The sequence below is a fragment of the Elephantulus edwardii genome, unplaced genomic scaffold, assembly GCF_000299155.1.
Source record: "Elephantulus edwardii isolate Elephantulus edwardi_28Jun2011 unplaced genomic scaffold, EleEdw1.0 scaffold00026, whole genome shotgun sequence".
Lineage (NCBI taxonomy): Eukaryota > Metazoa > Chordata > Mammalia > Macroscelidea > Macroscelididae > Elephantulus > Elephantulus edwardii.
Genome location: NW_006399776.1, coordinates 4,526,756 through 4,538,167, shown reverse-complemented (window position 1 = coordinate 4,538,167; position 11,412 = coordinate 4,526,756). Strand labels below are relative to the sequence as shown.

The following is an 11,412-nucleotide window of genomic DNA, read 5'->3' as shown; positions in this document are numbered from 1 at the left end:
AAAAGAAAAAGCTAAACATAGAAATCCCATAAGACCCAGCCATTCATTCCACTGCCTGGCACATACCCTGAGAAAAATGAGAACTGAGGCACAAATGGAGATTTGTACATCAATGTTCATAGCAGTGTTATTTACCACTGCAAGAAAATGAAAACAGCCCAAATGTCCAACCACAATAAAATAGATTCAGAAATTAGAGTACACTCACACTATGGAATATGACGCAGCATGCAGGAATAATGATTTTGAAAATCACTATCTCACTTGGGAAGAACTAGAGGGCATTACGCTAAGTAAACCAACTTAGTCCCATAAAGACAAATACTGCTTAAGACCATCATTGTAGAAATAGAAAGATAACTAGTAAAATGTGAACGAGGGTCCAAGGCAGTAAGAGGGGGAGTAAAGAAGTAAGGATGGGAGAGGGTGGTAATCATATGGTCACACAATTTGATGGGTAGAGGGAAAGGTGGTTAACAGAAATTGGAAAGATCTGGTGTGAAAAACAATGTATATGAACTTTATAAATAAACCAATATAAAATAAAAGGTTTATTTAAAAAAAAATAACCAAAAAACAAAAAAACCAAGGCCTTCTTTCATTCAGCTTTGATCACTGAGACTAGGGTGCAAGCCTCAAGGAAAAGGAAAAACAGGCTCAGAAAACACCTGAATAAAGCACAAATAGCCCATATACATATAATGGAATGTTACACTTTGGGTTTTCAAATACAATTTATAATAATAATAATAGTAATACCTGTCATTGTAGAAGAAAAAAGCAAAGTCACTCCTACTTTGCTGGAATCACAAACTGCCACAACATTTCTGTTCAGCAATTAATAAACCACAGAAAAAAAGTTTTTACTTAGATCCAGAAATTATACCTCTAGAAATTTAGTCCAAAAAAAGTATTATAAATGAGTACATGTAATTAACAGTTTTAGTTTGCTTGGTTCAACAGTCAACACTCTTGGTACCAACAGCCAGAAAATCAAGAGACCAATTTCACTGGGAAAGTCAGCTGTCAGGAACCACTCCAGAGTACTGAAAGCAACGATGTCAGGTTAGAGACTAAGGTGCACGTGATCCGGGCCATAGTCTTCACAATTGCATGCTATGCACTGGAGAGCTGGACAGTGACTAGGGATGACAGAAAGAGAATGGATGTCTTCAAGCTTTGGTGCTGGAGAAAAGTGCTGAATAAACGATGGACTGCTAGGAGAACAAACAGGTTTGTCTTGGAGAGGGTGAAACTGGGGGCTGCTCGTTGGAGGCAAGGATTCTGAAGCTTCATCTGACATACTCTGGACATGTTGTAAGGTGGGACCATTCCTTGGAGAGGGACATCATGTTTGGCAGGGTGGAGAGATGGCGCATGAAAGGAAGACCCTTGATGAGAGGGATCGATTCAGTGATTGGAGTAATGGGAGTAGGTGTGTAAGAGACAGTGAGATTGGTACAGGATAGAGTAGGCTTTAGGGCTCTTGTACGTAAGGTCACTATGAATCATAAGCAACTCGATGGCACATAACAACACAACAACATGTGGCTAGACATTCTAAATATATTATTCATACTAAGAAAAACTAGAAACAACTCAAAAGTCTAACAATTAGGATATAATTATAAAAATCATGGTGAAGTGAAACACTAGGCAGTCAACAAAAATGATGAACCAGTGTCATGTCTGTCACTTTGGAAAAATTACTCATTAAGCAAAAAGAAAAAAAATCACACAAAATATATCCAAAATCTCACTTTGAATAATATGCATATACTCTGTGTATTAACACCAAACTGCTAGAAAATAAACCATAACAGGTTTTTAGCTACAGAAGCAAAGATGTGCATAAGAAAGTTATTAGAGAGAGGGAAGGCACTACTGTAGAAAACAGGGACAATACAGGAACACAGGGAAGAAAGTAAGATTCCCACCATTACCATTAATAGTAACGGTTACTAACATTTTTGTATATATAACTTCCATTTTTTAATTTCTTTTGAAATGTGTGTTGTTTATGTATTTTCAAATTATTCTCTCAGCATATATTTTAAATTCTTATATACACTTACAATTTTATCTCCAATAGATGTAAGATTTGTTCCATTCTCCTTAGCCTTTAAACAGTAAAAAAAGGAATAAAATTAATTGAGAATTTTTAATTTAACTCTCAGAAATATAAAAAAGAGAAAGCAATTACCTCCTGTTTTTCTCCTAAAAGGGGCAGTCGATGTACAAAATCCCCAGAAAAGCTCTACAAAGTAGAAAATCAAAGTTAATTTAAAAATTTATAATATTCAGAAAGGAAGACTCAAATGTTTAGCTGACATTGATTCTATTAAAGGTAATAGAAAAATCTGGAAACTAATCAAGGTGATGATCAAACATGATGTTTGAATACTGAAATGGCAAATGTTTTATGATACACAAATCAACCACATGAATAAAGTAATAATATTAAAAAGGAATGCAGTTTAAAATATAAAAACATGGTTATCACAAACCCCAAATAGCATAACAGTACAACATGTCACTAACATACAAAATGATTCCCAATTAACTATAATGATTCGCAATTAACTGCAACAAGGAAATAAACACATCCCTGCCAAGAACTAAAAAATATCACCAATGGGTATTTAATTTTTATATAAAGATTATAGTTATTTAGGAATTGCAAGACCTTAAATATAAGATATACTTAGATAAAAGAGATCTTAGACAATTCTTTCTCATTTCAGAGGAAGTTGAAGATTATAGTTATAAAGCTTTTGAAGTAGAAACAACATTCAGTCCTAAGATTTCTAGCTACGAAGAAGTACATAAAAAATCTGGGTTTGCCTTTTACAAAGTAAACAAGATCCTTCTTCTATGAGGAAAATGAATATTAGACACACATATTAAAGCAGACTTCTAACTTTTGCAAGGGGGGGAAGAGATATAGCAAAAAATACACCCCTCACTTCCTTCAAACCCCTTCCAAACACTACCTGTGTTTTAAAAAGTTCACTGCAATTCTGGAACACTTTTGATGATGTCTGATATTTCCCAGACAAGCCATTTTTTTCCTTAAGCTTTTCCAAATAGGATTCTACGCCTTCAGCCTGGGGGGGGGGAGATAAAATATAAAGTATTTACCATTTACAAGAAACACTGCTCTTCAATATCATCACGCACAACCCATGTAACTATCCAGTTGAAAATGTCCAATACTAGTCAATTTCAGGTTACCAATGAATAAGATAACAATCTTTATGTGTTCCATTTAATTTTTCTACAACCTCCAATTTTCCTAGATTCATTTAACATTACATCTTTCAAATATTCATGGATACTGCAGCTGTTTCTTTGCATTTTGGGTCATGACACATCAGCAAATGAAGGTTCCTATAAGTCTTTCACCATTCATGTCATTAAGACAGACTCTATTTTGAAGACAAAGCTATCCCTTAAACATATTTTAAACGCCTTCCAACCTGAGGGGCCCTTTTCGTAGCACTGTGTCAGACAATGATCTGCTGTTCACAAGGTCTTTAAATGGCCATTTTCAGAAATAAGTTGCCAGGTCATCCTTCCTAGTGTGTCTTAGCTTGGAAGCTCCACTGAAACGCACCCACCATAGATGACATTGGTGAACCACAATATCAACAAACTGACAAACAAGCAGTTAACTAACAGGGGGGAAAAAATCAAAGATATTTCAAACCATACTCTGGAGCTGTTAACATTCCCTCCTAAACCCTTCCAGTTTTTCCCTTCCTATCAATCTAATACATATCTAATGTTATTTAACAAAAGCCAAAACAATCCCTGATACCAAAAGAATAGAATGTGATACTTTTAATACTTTAAATAAAGCAGAGATTCAAAATGCTTAGGTTTGGAAAAAAAGAGATAATAAGCGCTTTAAAAAGACTGTCAAATTATCCTTGAAAAGAACTTCAAGAACCTAAGAGGAATAAAAAAAATAAAATTATTCAAGAGGGCTCTAGAAACAGAGCAGATAACTCTGGTGGCATCATAGGAGTGTGTTACACTGTTAATTTAAAAAACCAAGCCTCTCCAGCAGTTTAATTGCACCACCAGCTATACAAGATAAAGATGAAAAATATTCTTCCACTGTGATTTACAGCCTCAGAACACACTGGAGGGTCACTGAGTTAGAGCTAACTAAAAAGCACCGAGTTAAGAGTTTGACAAACAGAATGGAAAAAGTCTGAAAAATTCCACCTTGTTAAGGGCATCAAGTCAACTAAGACTCACAGTGACCCTAGAAATAATGGATCTGAAACTTGCCCTATCCTTTGCCAGCCTCATCATCTCTGATGTACTTGAGCCCAGTGATGCAGTCACTACGCTGATGGTTTCCCTCTCTTTTGCTGATGCTTCACCTTTCCAAGAATGTCTTTTTTCAAGAACTAGCCTCTTCTAACAACATGACCAAAGTAGGAGAGACAAAGTTTCATCATTCTTGCCTCTAAGGTGCTCTGTTGACAAGAGTTTATTTTTGAAAATGGGTTTCCTAGTCATTGATTAACTTTTTACTTTTGTGGTGAATTATTCATTGTACTAGAGGTCTACATAAGCTAATGGAAGCTCAATGCTCACATGCTTTTGGGATGTTACTGGGACACAGAATTCTGGCCCATCACCCATCAGACTCTGCAACACCAGCCTACATCACCCACACTCACGTGGATCATTTCCCTGACAGGTTTGCATTTCTGTGAGACCTTCCAGAAAACCACAGAACCCAAGGGACATGGTAAGTAGGTGAAATGAACAGAGGAATAGCTGATGTTAGAAATCATGGAGTGGTACAGCAGATCAAACATTTGGGACATTGTTGACTTCTGCCTATTAATAACTAGTCTGTTACTAACCTGAGCAGAACAGATTATAAATGCAAGTGCATTCTAGTTGCACTTCCTCTATGACATTTGTTCTTGTGGCAGACAAGGGATATTCAATACTCCTGCTGTCTAACACCACAATTCAAAAGCAGTGATTTTTCTTTATCTTTATTCATTGTCCAATATTCGGATGCATAGCAAGTAACTGAAAAGATCATGGTTTAGATCAGGCGCATCTTTGAAATTAAACTGACATAGCATTTTGGAGAAGTCCTTGACAACAGATTTCCCCAGTGTAACAGATCTTTTGATTTCTTGACTGATGGTATCAGAGTGTTGACTGTGGATCCAAGCAAGACGAAATTGTTAACGATTTCAATCTTTATTTCTCCACCTATCATGATGTTGCCTACTGGTTCGGCAGTGAGGATTTTTGTTTTCTTGATGGTGACATGTAATACATATTGAATGCTGTAGTCTTTGATCCTCTACAAGTATTTCTTCTTCATTTTCAGCAAGGTCATGTCATCTGCATTAATGCAGGGTGCCAATGAGTTTTCTGTAAATCCTGCCATATTATTTATCATACCGTCCAGCTTCTAAAATTATTTGTTCAGTATATGTACTGGATACGTATGGAGAAAGAATGTAACTGTTAACATGTACCTTTTTTCATTTTTAACCATGTAGTGTTTCCTTGCTCTGTTCAGACAACAGCTTTTTGGTCTAGGTCTAGGTTTCACATGAACACAGTAAGTGTTCTGGGATTCCCATTCTTCCCAATGCTCGCCACAATTTTTATGATTCACACAGCCAAAATGCCTCTGTACAGTCAATAAAACACAAACAGACATTCTCCTGGTATTGTTGTTAGGTACCATCAAGAGGACTGTGACTCACAGCAACCCTATCTCAACCTTGCCTTATCCTATTGTCATCAACACCATCCCTGATTTGCTGAGCCCACTGTTACAGTCACTGTGTCAGTCTATATAGTTGAGAGTTTTCTTCTCTTTTGCGCTAACTCTACACCAGTATGTTGTGCTTCTCAAAGGACTGGCTCCTAGCAACATGCTCAAAGTATATGAGGTATACTGCCTCTAAGAAATATCCTGGTTGCCACTTCCTCAAAGACAGACTTGTTTGCTCATTTGGCAGTCCATAGGATATTGAGTACTGTTCTCCAACATCACAGCTCAAAACCATTGATTCTTTTTCTGTCAACATTATTCCCCGTCCTACTTCTAGATGTATAGGAAGCAACTGGAAGTAACTGAAAAGACCATGACTAGGATTAGGCACACTTGAGTCTTTGAACTGACATCCTCACTCTTCAGAACTTTGATGAAGTCTTTAACAGAAGATTCTACCTTAAAGCAATGTATTTTCTTTCTTTTTTGTTTTTAATTTTATTTCATTATTTTTTGTGTGTACCATCAAATGAGATCTGACTGATACAGGAGGAGATTGTTCCTCCTTCTCCAGCAGAGCATCTGGTGGATTTGAACCGTGTACCTCTGAGATTGCAGTGCAGCTTCTTGCCACTAGGCCACCAGAGCTAACCAAAGCAATGTATTTTCAATGCTAAGTGTAATATAATGCAAAAAATTTTCAGTGTGGTCCACGGATATCTTATCTGGGTGTCTCTAAGATCTTTTGCCAGCATCTAAAAGGTTAAAATTATTTCATTTTATTATTGTTATTTCTCTTGCATTGTTGCTGCAAAATCAATGGTGGGTAAAACTGCTGCATCTTATTAAGAATCAATTAAGAGTGTGGCACTGTAGTCTCCATAGTCCAACTCACAGTAGGGAAAAAATTAAAATGCCAGTTTCACCTAAGTATATCTTTGATGAAGTAATTTAATTATAATGGTAAAATTTAGATATGTCTTTCCAAGCCTAGTCTTCAATTTTTAATTCTGTAGTATTTATAGAGGAGTCCTGGTGGTATAGTTCTTTAGGTGTTAGGCTGCTGACGGAAAAGTCGGTGATTAAATTTGCCAGCCACTCCATGCAAGGAAGATGGGCAATCTCCTGTTGTAAAGACGTCCAGCTTAGAGTTAATGGAAGGAGTTATGATGAGTCAGAATCAACTACATGGCAGTGGGTTTTGTGTTTTAATACACATAAACAAAATTTCTTTGGAAACGTCAGTATTTTAAAGAAAAATATTTAAGGTATTTGAAAAAGAGAAAAAAAATTTTTAGAACTACTGACATAGATCTGGAAATTCAGAGGCACTTTCTAATTCCAACTCTGTATCTCGAGAATAATATGACACTTTTCTTCTCTATGACATTCTGGCTTTAAGACCAGATGATCTGTATGGCCCAAGGAAAAGCTGTAACTTCTACAATCATTACCTTAAAGGTGAAGATTTCATTGTAACAGTCAGTACTTTTCAGATACCAGGTTACATTCAGAGATAGATCACAAGGTTCTCCATCAACTGTAAGAAAAGAAAAGTTTGTAAATAAAAGATGATCACAAAGAAGGTACTTTCCTAAACTGCTACTTTATAACTCATTTGCTTCTTGCTCCTAAATCAGACAAAGACATTTCAATCTCAAATATAATGACATATTTTTTAAAAATTGAACATTTATTTAAAAAAGTTAGGTTTTATTGTTTATACAAAGCAGTAGCTATTAAGCCATTTTTAGGCTTAACTGAACCATTTTTATGCTTGATTCAGTGACTAGATTAAGACTGGCACAGGATAGCTCAGCAGAGCTTAAGGCTGTTGTACATAGGGTTGCTGTGAGTCAGAAGCACATAACAACGAACAACATGTTGCATTGGGCAAATTTGCTGTTAAGGACTTCTTTAAAATGCTAAAGAGTAAAGATGTTAATCTAAAGACAAAGGAGCACCTGACACAAGCCATGGTATTTTCAATTGCTTCACATGCACATGAAAGTAAGAATAACAAAGAAAACTGAAAAAAGAACTGATGTCTGCCAACAGAATGAACAGATCTGTCTTGGACAAAGTGTATCTGATGTGTGCCTTAGAGACTAGTGAAACTCTGTCTCCTACTTTTGGTACACTATCAGCAAGGATCAGTCCTTAGGAAAGAACTAAAAAGTCAGTGAAAGAAAAAAAAACCTTCAACAGTAGTAACTGCAACAAAGAGCTTGAGCATCTAGAAGACTGTAGACCGAGTAGGATAGAGCAAAGTTTTGATCTGCTGTTCACCGGGTTGTTGTGAGGTGGTACCAACCTGAAGGCATCTAACAACAACAGAACAAATGAACAAATTAGGGGGGAGAGGAAGATCTAATAAAGCTGCCTTAATTTAAAGATACTTTCTATTACCATTCTGAGATATCTACTGAGCTGAGCACCAAGTATAAAAAACTATTAACACCAAATAATTACATGGGTAACTCACTGATTAGAGATCATCTACAAATTTACATTTAAGTCAGCAAGGCAGGGCATTAACATCAGGAATGTTAAAAGGCTATATATACTCAGGTTACTGTCAAATAGTGGTATAAATAATATTTATACTGAGGGAAAATTCATGGCTTACATCATGAAAGATATCAAGATTGAATAGGAAGAACAATAAACAGAAAGCAAACCTGATTGGTGAATGCAGGAAAGAAATTGTAAAGATAAAGATACTGGATTTTTTCAAACCCACTTTAAGAGGAACTTCAAGGAAGCTCACAAAATCTAGGGAAGACTCACAGAATTCATTAAATTTAGTTTAGAACACAATATTCTAGTGCAGAAGGGTATTAGTCTAAAGATGTAAGAGTGCAATTCTAACTTTATAACTATATATATCACTTAAGGAAGTAAAAATTCCATTTTCTCTCTGCTACCACCTGTTGTTGTCCTTCAGTCCTTCTGATTCAATTCCAACTCACAGTAGCCCTGTGTGCACTGCTTGGTCCTATGCCATGCTCATAATGGCGACTTCCACCTACTGAAGGGAAAATATACTAGAAACCACTTACTTTGTGCAAATGTGACAAAGATAAGCATAATTACAAGTAGGAACCTCCCTTCAGTGCTACTTAACAAGAGGTATACTTAATTACCAATTTCCTTTTCTCTTTACTTTAAATATTCTTCTAAAGTGAAGAACAGGAAAATAATTTATTAAGATGAATTATTTTAAAATAATATAAAGCCACATTCTTGTTGGAGAAGCAGGGAGTACCAGCACTAAGAATCTTAAAAGGCAATCAAAACTCACATGGCTGTCAAATGAAGTATACACAATACTTATAATAAAGGGATAATTCTCAGCTTCGACTTTGAAAGATTATCAAGATACTATGAACAACAAACAGAAAGCAAACCTGGTTAGCAAAGGCAGGAAAAGGAAAAGGAAGTCTGAAGAAAACTTGGCTGTAAAAGTATCCTAATTATGTAACTTACAACTCTGTAATGAAAGGTTTTTTTAAGAGACAATGAAAAGGATACTTTCTATTCAAAGGAAATACCTTTGGGTAAACATCTGTGCTGACTACTAATCTAAAGGATGGTAATTCAAACCCATGTGCCCTGCTACAGAAGAAAGGCCTGGCAATCTGCTTCACTAACTACTACAGTCAAGAAACTCTACAGAAAAAAAAATTTGAAAAAAAAAACCAAACCAAAACTCTACAGAGTTACCACAAGTTGGAACTGACTTAATAGCAACTGGAGGGGTTTTGGTAGTTGTTTTATTTTGATTTTATTTACTCAACTGAAAGATGTACACTGTATACAGAAACTATAAAATCAGAAACAACGTGCAAACATGCTGTTGTTTTATATACCACAAGCCAGAACCAACTCTTAGCTGATCCTCCAGCAGGTTTTCAAGCAGTACATCACAGGTGAAGAAACTACACATCATTTCCCTGCTGGTGGATTTGAACTAAATGCCTTAATAAACAGGAGAGAGTGAAAAGTAACAAAAAGACTGTAAACTTTAAAAAGTCTCAAATGCATCAAAAACAATAAAATTCTGACAATTCAAAATATTCAAGTTATATACCCTGGACTAACAGTCATCAGATGAAAACACTGTAATAAGAGGACAGAACAAAAAATAAGACAAGTTAATCCAAAAGACTAAAGTCCTGTTTTCCCTAAAAATTATCCATATCCACCATATGGGGGTGAGGTGGAAAGGTCAGTGTGTTGGAGCAGATAGAATTTAAAACAAATTTAAGTCATAAATCAGCAGATTACACTTTCACAAATGCATTCCCCTTGTCCTCTTCCACTTCACTAATGGGAGGAGAGACCTTTTATATCACGTTTGTGTCTACAACAGTACCTGGCAGGTACACAATAAATATTTAACGACTAATTATAAATGAAAGGAAGCTCTGGTGGCCTTGTGGGCAAGGTGATACAAATCCAGTAGCTGCTCCTTGGGAGAAAGATGGGCAATTGCCTCTCGTGTAATTTTACAGCCTCTGAAAACCCACTAGAAGGTCAGTTTAGGTTTATACGTATCTTTATGGGGACGAGTAGATTTCAATTTAGTAGCACGTAACAAAAAGGATAAATTATTAGGAACTCTGTCCATGAAGAAAGCTGCATTATTAACACAAAGGCCCTGTCTGTCTGGAAGTTCAAATACATCAGCACCTCTGAGGAGAATTATTATCTCGTAAGCCCACTGGAGGGTCAGCTATGAGTTCGTTCTCACTTAACACTAATAAGTATAACTGATTAAAAATATAAATGATCCAATATGACCCACATTGTTTATTTATAAAGAAAGATAGGCAAAGAAGAACACAGGAATGCTTTATACTTTTATCCCAGAATACTAACTTAAATTGCCCATGGTCATCTAGTCTCTAAAATAAAAGCATTCTTAACTAAAAGGAAGCTTTTCTTGAACATACAATGGGTTATTTTAGACTGAAATATAGACGTTTTCCCACTGGACAGGCTGGTTTTGTTCTACATAAGCCTTATTTCCTGATAATAACTCTGACGTTCCTCCTCAAAAGATCCAGGTGGTAAAGCACTCCTTTTGTAAATAAAAGACTTACTGAATGTATTAATATAGAGCCAATGGCCTGTCAAACTTAGGCTGTATATTCAGCAGACATCTAACAAGCAGAAAAACTTACATAACATGCAGGAAATCAACTCATACATTTAATTATAATCAACGAGGTCATCTGACTATATGTAGTATATACATGTTGTTGTTGTTGTATGCCTTGGGTCAGTAGTGCAGCTCTATACCACTAGGTAATCAGGCCTCTTGAGAGAGAGGGAGACAATGTATGTGTGTGTCTACATATGCATGCATGCGCGCGCGCAAACACACACACACACACACAGAATTAACTGGTCATTTAACTAAGAAAAATAAAGTTCACAGTTAAGATTGCTTAGAGAAAGGAATTACACTGTTGTTGTTGTTATGTGCCGTCGAGTCGCTTGCGACTCATAGCGACCCTATGTACAACACCCCTAAACTTCGCTCTGTCCTGTGCCAATCGCACTGTCTCTGACACTCCCATCCCAATTATCCCAGTCACTGAATCAATCCACCTCATAGAGGGCCTTCCTCTCCTGCG

General features: G+C 36.2%; 1 protein-coding gene across 2 annotated transcripts in view; it reads right to left on the bottom strand.

Annotated features, from left to right (window-relative positions):
- TMEM87A (transmembrane protein 87A) overlaps positions 1-11,412 on the bottom strand; it is a 53,506-nt gene that overhangs the window by 32,480 nt on the left and 9,614 nt on the right. For both annotated transcript variants that reach the window (XM_006882979.1, XM_006882980.1), the window contains exons 3-6: positions 7,222-7,307; positions 2,994-3,107; positions 2,204-2,257; positions 2,076-2,120 (exon numbers count right to left, since the gene is read on the bottom strand). In XM_006882979.1, coding sequence (XP_006883041.1) covers positions 2,076-2,120; positions 2,204-2,257; positions 2,994-3,107; positions 7,222-7,307 — 299 coding nt within the window. The remainder of the gene's footprint in view (positions 1-2,075; positions 2,121-2,203; positions 2,258-2,993; positions 3,108-7,221; positions 7,308-11,412) is intronic.